The 20,205-nt window shown below is 35.0% G+C and overlaps 2 protein-coding genes across 2 annotated transcripts in view; one reads left to right on the top strand and one right to left on the bottom strand.

Moving 5' to 3' along the window:
- Positions 1 to 551: 551 nt before the first annotated feature.
- LOC100367483 (uncharacterized) lies at positions 552 to 5,505 on the bottom strand. Its single transcript, XM_006823809.3, has 3 exons — positions 5,429 to 5,505; positions 4,503 to 5,285; positions 552 to 2,684 (listed from the first exon to the last, which is right to left on the bottom strand). Exons 2-3 carry the CDS (start codon positions 5,224 to 5,226, stop codon positions 1,447 to 1,449), a joined length of 1,962 nt encoding a protein of 653 aa, XP_006823872.3. The 5' UTR covers positions 5,227 to 5,285; positions 5,429 to 5,505; the 3' UTR covers positions 552 to 1,446.
- Positions 5,506 to 5,740: 235 nt separating this feature from the next.
- LOC100376866 (solute carrier family 2, facilitated glucose transporter member 8-like) overlaps positions 5,741 to 20,205 on the top strand; it is a 55,392-nt gene continuing 40,927 nt past the window's right edge. Inside the window, exons 1-2 of the mRNA XM_085507914.1 lie at positions 5,741 to 5,787; positions 8,054 to 8,207. Coding sequence (XP_085364040.1) covers positions 5,741 to 5,787; positions 8,054 to 8,207 — 201 coding nt within the window. The remainder of the gene's footprint in view (positions 5,788 to 8,053; positions 8,208 to 20,205) is intronic.

The raw sequence follows: 20,205 nt of genomic DNA, 5'->3' as shown, positions 1-20,205 counted from the left end.
ATGAGAAATGAAATAATCATCACCAGCAGAAAAGATAATGAAAGAATTGCTGTAATTATATTTTTTAAGATACGTTTTCAATCATAGTCCAGCAAACTATCTTGAACGTGATCCTAGCAAGTTACACAATTTAAGGGGAAGGCACGTTGATATTTCACAATAGAACTATTGCTCAAAAAGTTACCTAATTACTATGTATTTTGAGAAACAACTTTGTTTAAAATGGAACAATTTTGAATGCAATAAAACTATGCATAAGACTAGTAGTGCCAAACCGATTGTCATTTGCATTGTTTTGCAATGGACACAATTTAGGGCCTGTATATTTCTGTTATGTTTCTTAGTATTTAGCTTTATTATTTTGAAAGAAATGGCTGAAATGATTTCATCTATCTCTAAAAAGAGGCATTGTTTCTTTGATGACGACTTAAAATACATACAGATTGGGCAGCAGCCAATCATGCAAATCCCTCTCTGATGTTGTGTATGCGGCTTTAGTACAAATTATATTTATAATATTCCTGCAAACATTAACATTTCAACCCATGTGCTTTCATTTTTGCTCATTATTTAATGTATTTTAAAAAGTATTTTAAAAATTTGGAAAATAACGCATGACATTATGCTGAGATGAAGATTTTTCACAATTTTTATAAAACCAAATACAGCATGAAATGAGAATACCTCATACAATAAAGTAGTGAATAAAGTGCGTAAAACTCCATCAATAGAAGAATAATTAATGTAATGAAGAGTAGTTACAATTCAACAGGTAACAAGCTTAAAGGGCGGTAGTCGCCGCGCTGCGTATGTGTGACATTTGTGTTGATAAACATTGGTTTTCCCATAATCCAATGCACTCTTCTAATGGGAATCACAAGTATGAGGTTTGACCTTGGTGCGACATGCACTAATTACCACCCGCAACTACTTTAATGTCTTCCAATCAACTAAAAAAACCTAATTAAAGCTTGGTAACGTCTTGGTTTGTACTCCTTGATCTGCGCAACAGTCAAAGTAGCCATATTTGTTTATACGAGACCCATATATCTCGTGCATGCGTGGCGCGACGACTACCGCCCTTTAAGTGATTTTCATAAACTGTTGTGATGTAGAAAACAACCACCTATTTTGAATAAAATACAGTCTAGTTGTTGCTTTTAATGATAAAAATTGAACAAAAAATATATGTACATATATGTGCAGCTTCCCTGTCTTCTTCGGTCCACCTGCATTACCATTTTTTCTTTGTACTTGAAAAACAACACTACATTGCTGGAACTGTCAACTGTGGGAGTTACCCAGTGAACACAAAAGCCACCTACTGATATGGGTGGGGGTTATCTAGTGGGCACAATAGCCACCTAGTGATGTGGGGAGGATATCTAGTGGGCACAATAGCCACCTAGTGATGTGGGGAGGATATCTAGAGGGCACAATAGCCACCTACTGGTGTGAACTAAATATATGTCCATTGAACTCTACAGTGTTACTAAAACTTTTCCGACACATGCTACATTGAAACGGTTCCTCCTTAGCATGCAGGCTTTGATGCATGGCATGTACCATGGCGTTATTGAAGCTTATACCACATGCATCACATTTATATAGATTTGTATCTGACACATGCGCATTTCCCCGTGCCGTGTGATTCTCAGCTGCGAGATCTGCTTGGATGCCTTTGTTAGTCATAATGACTTTTTCAGTTTGTGTTTGGTGATTCAATAGCACAGGTTGTGTTCCTGGTTGTTTATCCTTGGAATTCATCGGTAATACCGCATTGCTGTGTGGATTTACAACCCACGTACACACAGTGTTTGATTTCTGCTGAGAGGCCCTGGTGGTCGTAGACACCGAAGCATTATCAGATTGCGAGGCGTTAGATGCATTCAGTTGTTGTGATACTGATGGAGGTGGGATACTGGTAGCTTGAGGCAAAAAGCTTGCAGAGAATGACGGAATTGCGCCATGAGTCGGCCGTGATGTGTTTTTCACTTGAGGCACCATAGGGTGAATAGACGTTGGGATCATCTGTTGACCATTTGATGACATAGAAGCCTGGTTTGATGCTGTGTTCTGTTGCAGCGAGGAGCTCATCACATGTTGCTGGGGCATATATTTTTCAGATTGCTGCAAGGAATGAGAGATACTTTGTGTCGAAAACTGAGGTGCGTTTGGTAAAGCAGTTAGTTGTCGAGTATTACCCGCCTGATGATAGGTTGTCTGAGGTGGACGTTGAATCATAAAAGATGGCTGAGTACTGCTTGATTGCCTTACTGCATTGTTTGAGGTGAATACCTGACCAGGCTGGTTTCCTGGATTGCAGAGTACTAAAGTGACCATGCCATTGTTATTCTGTGTAGCAACTGATTGGACTTGTTTCGGAGCAATTATACTGAGAACTTCTGATGCCAGTGAATCTGTTACTTTGCCTTCCTTCAACGAAGCAGCGGCAAGGCGTACACTTTGATTAGTATATCCCTGTGATAGGTCAGCTTCGGAGGAGAGCGTTGCAATGTACGTCCTTAACGAGTTATGCCCGACTGGCGCATCCTGATACCAGACCGGACATTCCTCTGTTATTTCGAATGTCACTCGTTTAGGTCTTTGCCAAAATAATTCACTATCAGGATTGAGTTTAGCCATGTACTTCTTAAATGATCTGATTGGACACTTTACAAATCCTACAAATAAATAATACAGAAAACTTCAAGAAGCTGGTGAAACAAAGACACACTACATGTTTGATTGACCATCATATTGAAGACATCAATTGAGTTTAATAAAATTTAATTAAATTAAATTAATTGAAATTCAATTCAATAAAACAAAATTTAACAATTACACAGACTACCATCCTTCGAAATTAGTAGTCCAACTGTACTACTTGAAATTTACAAAAAATTATATTTTGTTTTTAAAATTGATGTCCTATCTAACACAACATTTATTCATTAATAAACAACATTACATGTTTAGGCTTAGTCTTTTCCATGAAACAAAACGAAACGTGAAAAGAAAACGAAATGAAATTAAACCAAAATTTTGAACGACTTCAAACATCACCACGTCACAGAAATAAATTTGTTGAGAATATTTAGTTTTCACCTCTTTCCCGCCTACTTTGCAGCTCGATTCATTTGTGCTGACATGAAGTGACAACCATTTTGGAATTGTTGAACACTGATGGCGCTATTCATTTTGTGTTTCACAGTGTGAAATTTTCTCAGATATTATTAGGCCAATGAAAAAAAATGCGAGTTAGGCTTAGGCTTTTGTTTCGTTTCGTGGAAAAGACTAAGCCACATGTTTATCAAATGCAGTATTAGAAATCCATTTCTTGGCATTACCGGTAACATGATTAGGATATACCATATCATAATGCCAATATATTTATTTCTTGTCATTGCACTCATTACTAAAGCTTTTTTGAAGTATTTGGACTATTTTGTGAAATATTTGTCTGAATTTGTGCAAATTGCAAGAAACATGTATTGAATTGACACTTTTCAAAACTTTCAGGATTTGATTACTCTAATATATCATGTGATTCATGCATATTCAATCATGCCATTAATATTTTATTTATTTATTACAGATCCCAATAAAGGTTTTCCTGTGGAATTTTATTGAGATTAACTAAATCAATGTCATTCTAGACTAAATTGTACTTTTGAATTCATATCCACCATCTTGGATTTGTCCAACATGTCACCCAGTCATGTTGATAATCTAACAGAAAGTGCAGTTACTGCTTGAATGAAAAAATACTTGAATATTAACGCAAAATAAGTAGCAACGAATGATTCAATTTTTTGTGAAATATTTTGTTTTTAACCAATCACGCTGTGTGATGTCACCTGCGCACGCGCGGGAATTGAGTTCCAAGCGACAATAATAACACACGCTAAAAACACAAAGGCTCATGTGTAGCCGCTTGTTTGTAAACAATGACACGCTATGCCCATCTGACGCATGCGTAGGTGACGACTCCCTCGCTTTAACCACATATGCAGTTTTGGTGACTACTGTAGAATCCGTTATTTTCGCTTGGAATTTATTTTCGCTGAAGGAATGATTCCGTGAAAATAAAATCCAGCGAATATACTTCTTTTCCTATATTTCACATTAAACTCATCAAAAATCAGTGAAAATAAATTCCATACAAAATGCCCAAAAAGCCTTTTCAGCGATAATTAATTCCAGCGAAAATAAAGTATTCCACAGTATGTCACTCTAACATACAGTCAGCTGGTCTGTGTGACCTAGGGTGTAGAAAAGGAAAATCTATGCAAAAAACTTCTTTATTGGTGATGAGAAGTTTGTCATTCATTATGATTGAAAGAATACCTTTTTATTACATCACCTTTAAAAACTGGCTTAGAATTTTTATAAACAAAAAGATTGAAAAGCATGGTTCACAGTTTTCTTTCTACACCCAAGATCACACACGCCAGCTGACTTTGCTTCAACCACATGTGGGTTGATTTAAAATGACTTACCAGGGGCAGCATATAAAACAACTTTATCATTGTATTCGTCTTTCTTATTTAATCGACTTGGAATTGTGACATATTCCCGCCCATTGGTGTCAACACCAAAATCTAACGTCTTCGTTGTCATAGCACGTAGACTTTCTCTTCCAGTATTAACATGCGAAAAAAGCATAATGTCTACAAAAACTTTATTTTGCAGTCCCCACGGTGTGCTTTCAGCCAAAGCGGAGCTGTTATACAGTTTCCGCAGATCTTCTAACTTCATTGTTGGAACATTTTTAATTTTGTCCAAACCAATATGTTTCAGGTAGCGACAATGTTCCTTAAATTTGGTATTCACATGATCAAACTCAGGGCCAGCCATATTAATTCCAAAGGCCTTTAAAAGATATCGTCCAACACTTGCCCGGAAACATTGAACAGTTGATCTACTGTAGTAAGTACCATCTTTCCGTCGGGTAGTTGTCAAAAAGTCAACAAGTATTTGATTCAGTTCTTTAATTGGAAAGTTTTCAAAATCAGGCCTTCCTTTTTTCTTTTGGCAATATTCCCTTAACATCTTAACTGCCACATGTGTGGCCTTTACAGTACAGGCACTTGCATTTGATTCGCTGAAAACATAGTCTGTCATAGCTTCCAGGTCCTCAGTTTTAACACCAACAAAGTCGTCTCTCAGCATATCTTCACCTTCCGAGCTGTGATCCGAATCCATTCTCTCCCTAGCCGCCATACTTACGTGAAAACAATAACGATCGAATGATAAAGACCTCGCTACAAACGCATAATGACCTAAAAATAACAATAACGTAACTTTGGAATAAACAATCATTGAACAAAAATGAAGGAACAGGATCATATTTTCAAGTAAGACTAAACACCGTGTGAAAAAAACTGAACTATATCGAAAGATCAGTGCAAGAAATCTAACGTACCTGGGAAAGAACTCTGTTATTGGAATAAATACCCGACCTCTGTTGTCAGGCGCCTGCGCGGGATTCGTTATGAGCATCATATTGACTTCAGGACCACTTAGGTTTGACACAAATAATACGATTCTTATCTATTTTCAGCGTAGAATTACCAATGTGATGGGTTTTGCTAATTTTTGAATCAAACTAAATTAACACTTATGTTATTCCAATTGTTGTGTTTGAACGATTGCGCAAAATTTGTAACAACAAGTACGAATCGGGAGGTTATTTCATTGATAACTTAGGGTGCCCATTTATTGCACAGCTGTAAAGATGGCGTCGATACAAGACGACGGCCAGCGATCTGCCCTACTGGGAAGGTAAGTGTAATTGCCCTGTAGATTAAGATACGCCCCCTCATATATCAACATTGGTCTCCACTGTAAGTGCGTTGTTCAAGGCACCACAAGTATTTCAAATATTCAATTACTAGTAGTTGAATTTCTGCGATCATGTGACACATAGTTATGAATCATGTGATATGTTATGTACATGTATCGTGTCATTAAATTTATTTCCGGGTATATCGAGTTAAAAAACATACAAAAAAAAACAACTTATGCATATACAATATTAATATATATGTTTGTTGTACAGTGCGTTTCAGGGAAGTATTAATTTGTTTGGGGACAATGAAATAAAATATTTATAAATATTTAAAAAAGACAATACTCCAAATTAAATAAAAACAAGGGGGTTTTATTTTTGTATTGAATATTTTTTAATGGTTTCTCATTATGTATTGTTTATTTCTTTCGGTGCAATGTATTTTATATGTTGTCTTTACCATACAGTTCCCTCAGATGGTACTTTGTTTCAGAGTAATAAAGTTATTATTTTAAAACACTAACTCTCAGCACAACTTCTCAGCATTCATATAAATTTTGTAAATTGCTTTTCTGAAAGTACTTTATGAAATCTAAATTGTTTCTTCACCATAATTCAACTGTTAGCTGTAAGCGAGGAGTTACATTTCTCATAGTACAGCAGTGTGCAAAAGTCTCAAATAAAGCTGCCACTCATACATCAAATGATAAGACCTGGCAGTCAAAATGAGGGGATACTAAGTATAATACTACAAATACAACTACTCCATATTGTCACCTGGATGGGGTTTGATTATTTGCAAAAGAATATTTCCCAACATCAGTCTGGTAAAAATTGGTTTTAAAATAAAGTTACCATTTTACCAGTGGATGTATTTGCCCATAAAATGGTAGGCCTACAATAAAGCAAAGTTTGTGCATGTTAACAACATATTGAACATCTGATTTCTCAGAAATGTAAAACATTAAAGCTGACAAAATTTAAATAAATTTTCAAAATAACTTTTGCAAGAATCAATAACAGAAAAAAAAAATTCTGCTTGCCTAAGTCTTGGAGAAAAATTATTTCGCACACAGGAAAAAAATATACAGCAAATTCATCATGAAAAATATAACGCAAAACTAAGTGAAGGAACAAAATATTTATTTAGCACAGTGTTTCTGCCATCACCCCCCTGTAATGTTAATGGTCCATCCCTAGATACTTATAAATGTAGGTACTGGTAAATACTTAAAGTACAGTACTTCATTTTTTGAATATTTTTTTTTTTAAATACGGGGACTGGGACATTCATGTTTTGTTTATTTTCAGGATTTATTTTGTTCCCCTTGTATGTATTAAGTCCACTCAGACACATAAGTCACATCACGATTCACTGCACATTTGCAACACAATGGAATGCAATGCCACATAATGAGTTTTGGGTTTAACATTTATATTTCAACCATTCCAAATCTTACTTACTGTTTTAGTCTTAAATTTGAGAAAATTAAAAAATGGCATAAATACACAGCAAGAGACTGTTAAAGGGCGGCAGTCGTCGTGTCGCGTCCTGTTCGATATGGGACTCATAGCGACGTATACAAGGCGTGTAAAATACATTGTTTATTAACATGAAATTCGAACATGCGCTGCACGACGACCACCGCGCTTTAACTCTTTACCCGCCAAAGTCACCCTTTTTCATATAAATAAATCTGCATAAATATATTTATATTCTTTTTAATTTTTTTGTAAAAACAAGTAGTTCCTGAAACATATTCATTGCATTCAAAATTAATGTAGAAATTATAAAAAAAAGTACTGTGGAATATTTTATTTTCGCTGGAATTAATTTTCGCTGAAAAGGCTTTTTGGGCGTTTTATATGTAATTTATTTTCACTGATTTTTGATGAGTTTAATGTGAAATATAGGAAAAAAAGTATATTCGCTGGTTTTTATTTTCACGGAATCATCCTTTCAGCGAAAATAAATTCCAAGCGAAAATAAAGTATTCTACAGTACATAAAAATGTGATATATGTTAAACCACCATTTTTGAGCTGTATAAATATGTTGTCCAAAGGGTTAAATACCAAACAAATAAACCATACTTGTACCTACAGCTTTGAGTCATTTCTCAGATTGTGGCTAGAAATAGAACTTAATACTGTAGTTTTACTTAAAGCTTAGCACCACCTTGTTAAGAATTGATTTTCTAAATCTAAATATTCATACCTTATGTTAATCATGATTGGAATATTTGTTGTCGTATTACAGGCAGAGAGTTGTGAATCGTAACCTTTTTATAGCCACTGGTGTGTCTATGCTGGGGCCATTAAGTTTGGGTTATACATTGGGTTATTCATCACCAGCGATTCCTGATATGACATCTCGTAATATATTAGATAAAAGCCAAGCATCTTGGTTTGGGGTATGTACAATAGATTTGTTTCCAACACAATAGCATTTCCAGTATCTTTACAAATTTATATAAATCAAATACCCTTAGTCACACCACGCTTGAAAAAATAGATCAGTAAAAGAATATTGGTGCTTTCAATACCAAAGATAACTTTTTTTTTCATCTTTTAGAAAATAAACTTCCTTAATTTTGATTCTGAATTGTAACAATTTGGGAATGATTGAAGTTAGAGCAATAAATGACACATAATTATGATAGGATGCAGATATGTCATTGGATAAAGCAATAAATGACACATAATTATGATAGGATGCAGATATGTCATTGGATAGAGCAAGATATGACACATTATTATGATAGGATGCAGATCTGTCATTGGATAGAGCAATATATGACACATTGTAATTATGATAGGATGCAGATATGTCATTGGATAGAGCATTATAGGACACATTATAATATGATAGGATGCAGATATGTCATTGGGTAGAGCATTATAGGACACATTATAATATGATAGGATGCAGATATGTCATTGGATAGAGTAATATGCGACACATTGTAATTATGATAGGATGCAGATATGTCATTCGATAGAGCAATAAATGACACAATTATGATAGGATGCAGATATGTCATTGGATAGAGTAATATATGACACAATATAATTATGATAGGATGCAGATATGTCATTGGGTAGAGCAATATATGACACATTGTAATTATGATAGGATGCAGATATGTCATTGGATACAGCAATATGCGACACAATATAATTATGATAGGATGCAGATATGTCATTGGATAGAGCAATAAATGACACAAAATTATGATAGGATGCAGATATGTCATTGATAGAGCAGTATATGACACATTGTAATTATGATAGGATGCAGATATGTCATTGGGTAGAGCAATAAATGACACATTGTAATTATGATAGGATGCAGATATGTCATTGGGTAGAGCAATATATGACACATTATAATTATGATAGGATGCAGATATGTCATTGGATAGAGTAATATGCGACACATTATAATTATGATAGGATACAGATATGTCATTGGATAGAGTAATAAATGACACATTGTAATTATGATAGGATGCAGATATGTCATTGGGTAGAGCAATATATGACACATTATAATTATGATAGGATGCAGATATGTCATTGGATACAGCAATGTGCGACACATTATAATTATGATAGGATGCAGATATGTCATTGGATACAGCAATATGCAACAATATAATTATGATAGGATGCAGATATGTCATTGGATACAGCAATATGCGACACAATATAATTATGATAGAATGCAGATATGTCATTGGATACAGCAATATGCGACACAATATAATTATGATAGGATGCAGATATGTCATTGGGTAGAGCAATATGTGATACATTATAATTATGATAGGATGCAGATATGTCATTGGATAGAACAATATATGACACAATATAATTATGATAGGATGCAGATATGTCATTGGGTAGAGCAATAAATGACACATAATTATGATAGGATGCAGATATGTCATTGGATAGAGTAATATATGACACATTATAATTATGATAGGATGCAGATATGTCATTGGATAGAGCAATATATGACACAATATAATTATGATAGGATGCAGATATGTCATTGGGTAGAGCAATATGTGACACATTGTAATTATGATAGGATGCAGATATGTCATTGGGTAGAGCAATATGCGACACATTATAATTATGATAGGATGCAGATATGTCATTGGGTAGAGTAATATGCGACACATTATCATTATGATAGGATGCAGATATGTCATTGGATAGAGTAATATATGACACAATATAATTATGATAGGATGCAGATATGTCATTGGGTAGAGTAATATGTGATACATTATAATTATGATAGGATGCAGATATGTCATTGGATACAGCAATATGCGACACACTATAATTATGATAGGATGCAGATATGTCATGGGATAGAGCAATATATGACACATTATAATTATGATAGGATGCAGATATGTCATTGGATAGAGCAATATATGACACATTATAATTATGATAGGATGCAGATATGTCATTGGGTAGAGCAATAAATGACACATAATTATGATAGGATGCAGATATGTCATTGGATAGAGTAATATATGACACATTATAATTATGATAGGATGCAGATATGTCATTGGATAGAGCAATATATGACACAATATAATTATGATAGGATGCAGATATGTCATTGGGTAGAGCAATATATGACACAATATAATTATGGTAGGATGCAGATATGTCATTGGGTAGAGTAATATGCGACACATTATAATTATGATAGGATGCAGATATGTCATTGGGTAGAGCAATATATGACACAATATAATTATGGTAGGATGCAGATATGTCATTGGGTAGAGCAATATATGATACAATATAATTATGATATAATGCAGATATGTCATTGGGTAGAGTAATATGCGACACATTATAATTATGATAGGATGCAGATATGTCATTGGATACAGCAATATGCGACACAATATAATTATGATAGGATGCAGATATGTCATTGGGTAGAGCAATATGTGACACGTAATTATGATAGGATGCAGATATGTCATTGGATAGAGTAATATATGACACAATATAATTATGATAGGATGCAGATATGTCATTGGATAGAGCAATATGTGATGCATTATAATTATGATAGGATGCAGATATGTCATTGGATAGAGCAATATATGACACAATATAATTATGATAGGATGCATATATGTCATTGGGTAGAGCAATATGTGACACATTGTAATTATGATAGGATGCAGATATGTCATTGGGTAGAGCAATATGCGACACATTATAATGATAGGATGCAGATATGTCATTGGGTAGAGTAATATGTGACACATTATAATTATGATAGGATGCAGATATGTCATTGGATAGAGTAATATATGACACAATATAATTATGATAGGATGCAGATATGTCATTGGATAGAGCAATAAATGACACATAATTATGATAGGATGCAGATATGTCGTTGATAGAGCAGTATATGACACATTGTAATAATGATAGGATGCAGATATGTCATTGGGTAGAGCAATAAATGACACATTGTAATTATGATAGGATGCAGATATGTCATTGGGTAGAGCAATATATGACACATTATAATTATGATAGGATGCAGATATGTCATTGGATAGAGTAATATGCGACACATTATAATTATGATAGGATACAGATATGTCATTGGATAGAGTAATAAATGACACATTGTAATTATGATAGGATGCAGATATGTCATTGGGTAGAGCAATATATGACACATTATAATTATGATAGGATGCAGATATGTCATTGGATACAGCAATGTGCGACACATTATAATTATGATAGGATGCAGATATGTCATTGGATACAGCAATATGCGACACAATATAATTATGATAGGATGCAGATATGTCATTGGATACAGCAATATGCGACACAATATAATTATGATAGGATGCAGATATGTCATTGGATACAGCAATATGCGACACAATATAATTATGATAGGATGCAGATATGTCATTGGGTAGAGCAATATGTGATACATTATAATTATGATAGGATGCAGATATGTCATTGGATAGAACAATATATGACACAATATAATTATGATAGGATGCAGATATGTCATTGGGTAGAGCAATAAATGACACATAATTATGATAGGATGCAGATATGTCATTGGATAGAGTAATATATGACACATTATAATTATGATAGGATGCAGATATGTCATTGGATAGAGCAATATATGACACAATATAATTATGATAGGATGCAGATATGTCATTGGGTAGAGCAATATGTGACACATTGTAATTATGATAGGATGCAGATATGTCATTGGGTAGAGCAATATGCGACACATTATAATTATGATAGGATGCAGATATGTCATTGGGTAGAGTAATATGCGACACATTATCATTATGATAGGATGCAGATATGTCATTGGATAGAGTAATATATGACACAATATAATTATGATAGGATGCAGATATGTCATTGGGTAGAGTAATATGTGATACATTATAATTATGATAGGATGCAGATATGTCATTGGATACAGCAATATGCGACACACTATAATTATGATAGGATGCAGATATGTCATGGGATAGAGCAATATATGACACATTATAATTATGATAGGATGCAGATATGTCATTGGATAGAGCAATATATGACACATTATAATTATGATAGGATGCAGATATGTCATTGGGTAGAGCAATATATGACACAATATAATTATGGTAGGATGCAGATATGTCATTGGGTAGAGCAATATATGATACAATATAATTATGATAGGATGCAGATATGTCATTGGGTAGAGTAATATGCGACACATTATAATTATGATAGATAATATTAGGTAATCGTAGTCCTAAATAACTATTAAAAATAGCTAGACGTTTCGAGCAATGGCTCTTTATCGATAGCATAGAAGCAAGTGTGATAACGTACAGGTAGAACATAGGAACGTAAGAACGCGCATGAACTATAAGTTAGAATCACAAAAAATTCCACAATAGAACAAATAACGCGCCTTAGGTAGTGAGCTCAACAAATGAGTTGAACTGTTTGTTAATACCATGGGGTTCTTTAGTTCCAAGGCGGAATATAGTTTCCTCCTCGACACGCCTGAGCTGATTTTCGTCGCCATTGACAACACATACACCAGAAATAGACATATCTGTAATATTATGTCCACTAGAATTAAAATGAAGTGAAACCGGATAATAACGATTTTTCTGTCTAGTTTGCCGTAGATGCTCAGCAAACCGATCACCCAGTCGACGAACTGTAGAACCAATATAAAGTTTCCCGCATCTAATACATGAAATGCAATATACAACATTCATAGTGATACAACTGAACGGATATTTGACCTCAACATCTCCCTTGGGACCAAATATACGATTAGTGTCTGTAATAAAAGGACAAGTATTACACCTAGGACGATTACACGGGACAGAACCATATTTCTCAGGGTCTCCCCTTTCACCCGTATGCACCAATAACCTCCTTAAATTAGTGTCACGGCGCCAGGCAGTAGTAGGCATTAGTGGAAACGTAGAACTTGTCTCCTCACTGGTCTGTAAAATGTGAAAATGTTTGTACATAATGTTTTTAATCCTGACATTTAAAGGATGGTACGTAAGTGCCAAAATTACACGATCCTGATTGTCACGGGAAACCGTAGAACCAATACAATCAGTTCTTGACATTGACACAACCTTGGCCAATGCTTTCCCAGTGACATTACGAGGATAACCCCGTTTTCTGAAATAATCACATAAAATCCTCGCCTGGTTACGGAAATCAGTATCATCGCTGCAAATACGACGTACCCGGAGTAACTGCGAGTAAGGTATGGAGTCCTTCATTCTAGTAGGATGTGATGATTCATACTGTAAATAACAATGTGAATCAGTAGGTTTTGTGTAGATAGATGTAGAAATGCGATCACCATCTACCTTAGTAGAAATATCGAGAAATGGTAGTGTTATTTCTGATATCTCATGTGTGTATTGTATGGCGGGATTAAAGTTCTTCACAAAGTCAATGAACTGTAATAACTCATCCCGACTGCCAGACATGGCACCAAATCCATCATCAATGTACCTGACATAAAATTCAGGTTTAGTGCCTTGAAAGGACGAAAAAATTAACTCCTCTTGATATGACATGAATAAACATGCATAGCTCGGACCAAAACAACTGCCCATAGCCACACCTCGTTTCTGTATATAATGTTTACCATTAAAAGAAAAGCAATTCCCGTTCAAAACTAATTCCGCTAAGCGCACCAACACAAACGTAGGAGGATCCTTAACTGTCCTTTTATTCAGAAAATGCTGTAAAGCCAACAGTCCATCAGTGTGCGGGATAGATGTATAAAGGGATTTTACATCCATAGAAAACAAAAATCTGGGTATATCCGGTGTGAAACGAAATAACTCTAGTTTCCTAAGTGCATCATTTGTATCCTGAACATACGTAGGCTGTGACGCAACAATAGGTCTCAACATTGAATCCAAGTATCGAGCTATGTGCTCAGTCGGACAATTACATGCTGAGACAATGGGTCTACCAGGGTTGTTTACCTTGTGAATCTTAGGTAATAGATAAAAGACTGATGTCCGTGGTCTGCGCACTATAAGATTTTTGGCCTCTATCGGCAAATCACCTTTAGCAATATAGCCATTAACCACATCACCTATTTCCCGTTGTATTTCATTCGTAAGATCCACATCAAGTGCCCGGTAGGAGTCTGTATCCGATAACTGCCTCTCTGCCTCAACCAGATACAAATCTCTACGCCAAACCACCACTGCTCCACCCTTGTCAGCTGGCTTAATAACAATCTCATCACGTCGTGACTTAAGAGAATTAAGAGCGTCACGTTCCTGACGAGTTATATTGCTATTTTGCCATTTCTGATTATTAAACTTAATAGTATGTATTTCTCGTCTACACACACTTATATAATGATCCAGAGTATCATTACGACCAGGTGGTGGTGTCCAATAGGACACAGATGGTGGTGCTCCAAATAAACGAGCGTTGTGAATAGTATCCATGTCCTGGCTAGCTTCATCGCGATCGCCGACTTAGACTGAAGGAGTACCATGCGCAGGACGCTGATCGCGATCGCGATGAAGCTAGCCAGGACATGGATACTATTCACAACGCTCGTTTATTTGGAGCACCACCATCTGTGTCCTATTGGACACCACCACCTGGTCGTAATGATACTCTGGATCATTATATAAGTGTGTGTAGACGAGAAATACATACTATTAAGTTTAATAATCAGAAATGGCAAAATAGCAATATAACTCGTCAGGAACGTGACGCTCTTAATTCTCTTAAGTCACGACGTGATGAGATTGTTATTAAGCCAGCTGACAAGGGTGGAGCAGTGGTGGTTTGGCGTAGAGATTTGTATCTGGTTGAGGCAGAGAGGCAGTTATCGGATACAGACTCCTACCGGGCACTTGATGTGGATCTTACGAATGAAATACAACGGGAAATAGGTGATGTGGTTAATGGCTATATTGCTAAAGGTGATTTGCCGATAGAGGCCAAAAATCTTATAGTGCGCAGACCACGGACATCAGTCTTTTATCTATTACCTAAGATTCACAAGGTAAACAACCCTGGTAGACCCATTGTCTCAGCATGTAATTGTCCGACTGAGCACATAGCTCGATACTTGGATTCAATGTTGAGACCTATTGTTGCGTCACAGCCTACGTATGTTCAGGATACAAATGATGCACTTAGGAAACTAGAGTTATTTCGTTTCACACCGGATATACCCAGATTTTTGTTTTCTATGGATGTAAAATCCCTTTATACATCTATCCCGCACACTGATGGACTGTTGGCTTTACAGCATTTTCTGAATAAAAGGACAGTTAAGGATCCTCCTACGTTTGTGTTGGTGCGCTTAGCGGAATTAGTTTTGAACGGGAATTGCTTTTCTTTTAATGGTAAACATTATATACAGAAACGAGGTGTGGCTATGGGCAGTTGTTTTGGTCCGAGCTATGCATGTTTATTCATGTCATATCAAGAGGAGTTAATTTTTTCGTCCTTTCAAGGCACTAAACCTGAATTTTATGTCAGGTACATTGATGATGGATTTGGTGCCATGTCTGGCAGTCGGGATGAGTTATTACAGTTCATTGACTTTGTGAAGAACTTTAATCCCGCCATACAATACACACATGAGATATCAGAAATAACACTACCATTTCTCGATATTTCTACTAAGGTAGATGGTGATCGCATTTCTACATCTATCTACACAAAACCTACTGATTCACATTGTTATTTACAGTATGAATCATCACATCCTACTAGAATGAAGGACTCCATACCTTACTCGCAGTTACTCCGGGTACGTCGTATTTGCAGCGATGATACTGATTTCCGTAACCAGGCGAGGATTTTATGTGATTATTTCAGAAAACGGGGTTATCCTCGTAATGTCACTGGGAAAGCATTGGCCAAGGTTGTGTCAATGTCAAGAACTGATTGTATTGGTTCTACGGTTTCCCGTGACAATCAGGATCGTGTAATTTTGGCACTTACGTACTATCCTTTAAATGTCAGGATTAAAAACATTATGTACAAACATTTTCACATTTTACAGACCAGTGAGGAGACAAGTTCTACGTTTCCACTAATGCCTACTACTGCCTGGCGCCGTGACACTAATTTAAGGAGGTTATTGGTGCATACGGGTGAAAGGGGAGACCCTGAGAAATATGGTTCTGTCCCGTGTAATCGTCCTAGGTGTAATACTTGTCCTTTTATTACAGACACTAATCGTATATTTGGTCCCAAGGGAGATGTTGAGGTCAAATATCCGTTCAGTTGTATCACTATGAATGTTGTATATTGCATTTCATGTATTAGATGCGGGAAACTTTATATTGGTTCTACAGTTCGTCGACTGGGTGATCGGTTTGCTGAGCATCTACGGCAAACTAGACAGAAAAATCGTTATTATCCGGTTTCACTTCATTTTAATTTTAATTCTAGTGGACATAATATTACAGATATGTCTATTTCTGGTGTATGTGTTGTCAATGGCGACGAAAATCAGCTCAGGCGTGTCGAGGAGGAAACTATATTCCGCCTTGGAACTAAAGAACCCCATGGTATTAACAAACAGTTCAACTCATTTGTTGAGCTCACTACCTAAGGCGCGTTATTTGTTCTATTGTGGAATTTTTTGTGATTCTAACTTATAGTTCATGCGCGTTCTTACGTTCCTATGTTCTACCTGTACGTTATCACACTTGCTTCTATGCTATCGATAAAGAGCCATTGCTCGAAACGTCTAGCTATTTTTAATAGTTATTTAGGACTACGATTACCTAATATTATCTTCAATATATCATACTTATCAGTCCGAGCAGCGTTTATTTATTTATAATTATGATAGGATGCAGATATGTCATTGGATACAGCAATATGCGACACAATATAATTATGATAGGATGCAGATATGTCATTGGGTAGAGCAATATGTGACACGTTGTAATTATGATAGGATGCAGATATGTCATTGGATAGAGTAATATATGACACAATATAATTATGATAGGATGCAGATATGTCATTGGATAGAGCAATATGTGATGCATTATAATTATGATAGGATGCAGATATGTCATTGGATAGAGCAATATATGACACAATATAATTATGATAGGATGCATATATGTCATTGGGTAGAGCAATATGTGACACATTGTAATTATGATAGGATGCAGATATGTCATTGGGTAGAGCAATATGCGACACATTATAATGATAGGATGCAGATATGTCATTGGGTAGAGTAATATGTGACACATTATAATTATGATAGGATGCAGATATGTCATTGGATAGAGTAATATATGACACAATATAATTATGATAGGATGCAGATATGTCATTGGATAGAGCAATAAATGACACATAATTATGATAGGATGCAGATATGTCGTTGATAGAGCAGTATATGACACATTGTAATAATGATAGGATGCAGATATGTCATTGGGTAGAGCAATAAATGACACATTGTAATTATGATAGGATGCAGATATGTCATTGGGTAGAGCAATATATGACACATTATAATTATGATAGGATGCAGATATGTCATTGGATAGAGTAATATGCGACACATTATAATTATGATAGGATACAGATATGTCATTGGATAGAGTAATAAATGACACATTGTAATTATGATAGGATGCAGATATGTCATTGGGTAGAGCAATATATGACACATTATAATTATGATAGGATGCAGATATGTCATTGGATACAGCAATGTGCGACACATTATAATTATGATAGGATGCAGATATGTCATTGGATACAGCAATATGCGACACAATATAATTATGATAGGATGCAGATATGTCATTGGATACAGCAATATGCGACACAATATAATTATGATAGGATGCAGATATGTCATTGGATACAGCAATATGCGACACAATATAATTATGATAGGATGCAGATATGTCATTGGGTAGAGCAATATGTGATACATTATAATTATGATAGGATGCAGATATGTCATTGGATAGAACAATATATGACACAATATAATTATGATAGGATGCAGATATGTCATTGGGTAGAGCAATAAATGACACATAATTATGATAGGATGCAGATATGTCATTGGATAGAGTAATATATGACACATTATAATTATGATAGGATGCAGATATGTCATTGGATAGAGCAATATATGACACAATATAATTATGATAGGATGCAGATATGTCATTGGGTAGAGCAATATGTGACACATTGTAATTATGATAGGATGCAGATATGTCATTGGGTAGAGCAATATGCGACACATTATAATTATGATAGGATGCAGATATGTCATTGGGTAGAGTAATATGTGACACATTGTAATTATGATAGGATGCAGATATGTCATTGGGTAGAGCAATATATGACACAATATAATTATGGTAGGATGCAGATATGTCATTGGGTAGAGTAATATGCGACACATTATAATTATGATAGGATGCAGATATGTCATTGGGTAGAGTAATATGCGACACAATATAATTATGATAGGATGCAGATATGTCATTGGGTAGAGTAATATGCGACACATTATAATTATGATAGGATGCAGATATGTCATTGGATAGAGTAATATATGACACAATATAATTATGATAGGATGCAGATATGTCATTGGGTAGAGCAATATATGACACATTATAATTATGATAGGATGCAGATATGTCATTGGATAGAGCAATATGCGACACAATATAATTATGATAGGATGCAGATATGTCATTGGATACAGCAATATGCGACACAATATAATTATGATAGGATGCAGATATGTCATTGGGTAGAGTAATATGCGACACATTATAATTATGATAGGATGCAGATATGTCATTGGATAGAGTAATATATGACACATTATAATTATGATAGGATGCAGATATGTCATTGGATAGAGTAATATATGACAATATAATTATGATAGGATGCAGATATGTCATTGGATAGAGCAATATGTGATACATTGTAATTATGATAGGATGCAGATATGTCATTGGATAGAGTAATATATGACAATATAATTATGATAGGATGCAGATATGTCATTGGATAGAGCAATATATGACACAATATAATTATGGTAGGATGCAGATATGTCATTGGATACAGCAATATGCGACACAATATAATTATGATAGGATGCAGATATGTCATTGGATACAGCAATATGCGACACAATATAATTATGATAGGATGCAGATATGTCATTGGATACAGCAATATGCGACACAATATAATTATGATAGGATGCAGATATGTCATTGGGTAGAGCAATATGTGATACATTATAATTATGATAGGATGCAGATATGTCATTGGATAGAACAATATATGACACAATATAATTATGATAGGATGCAGATATGTCATTGGATAGAGCAATATATGACACATAATTATGATCGGATGCAGATATGTCATTGGATAGAGCAATATATGACACATTATAATTATGATAGGATGCAGATATGTCATTGGATACAGCAATATGCGACACAATATAATTATGATAGGATGCAGATATGTCATTGGGTAGAGCAATATGTGACACATTGTAATTATGATAGGATGCAGATATGTCATTGGATAGAGTAATATATGACACAATATAATTATGATAGGATGCAGATATGTCATTGGATAGAGCAATATGTGATGCATTATAATTATGATAGGATGCAGATATGTCATTGGATAGAGCAATATATGACACAATATAATTATGATAGGATGCAGATATGTCATTGGGTAGAGCAATATATGACACATTATAATTATGATAGGATGCAGATATGTCATTGGATA

This window comes from Saccoglossus kowalevskii, chromosome 14 (assembly GCF_978046115.1).
Source record: "Saccoglossus kowalevskii chromosome 14, keSacKowa6.1, whole genome shotgun sequence".
Lineage (NCBI taxonomy): Eukaryota > Metazoa > Hemichordata > Enteropneusta > Harrimaniidae > Saccoglossus > Saccoglossus kowalevskii.
This window is presented reverse-complemented; position numbering and strand designations above follow the sequence as displayed.

What these genes read in the sequence shown, in the direction of transcription:
- LOC100367483 (XM_006823809.3), bottom strand. Translation starts at nt 5,226, where the DNA reads ATGGCGGCTAGGGAGAGAATGGATTCGGATCACAGCTCGGAAGGTGAA. An exon ending in TGTTTTATATGCTGCCCCTG is followed by an intron (nt 2,685 to 4,502) that starts GTAAGTCATTTT and finishes ATTTATTTGTAG; the next exon opens with GATTTGTAAAGTGTCCAATC.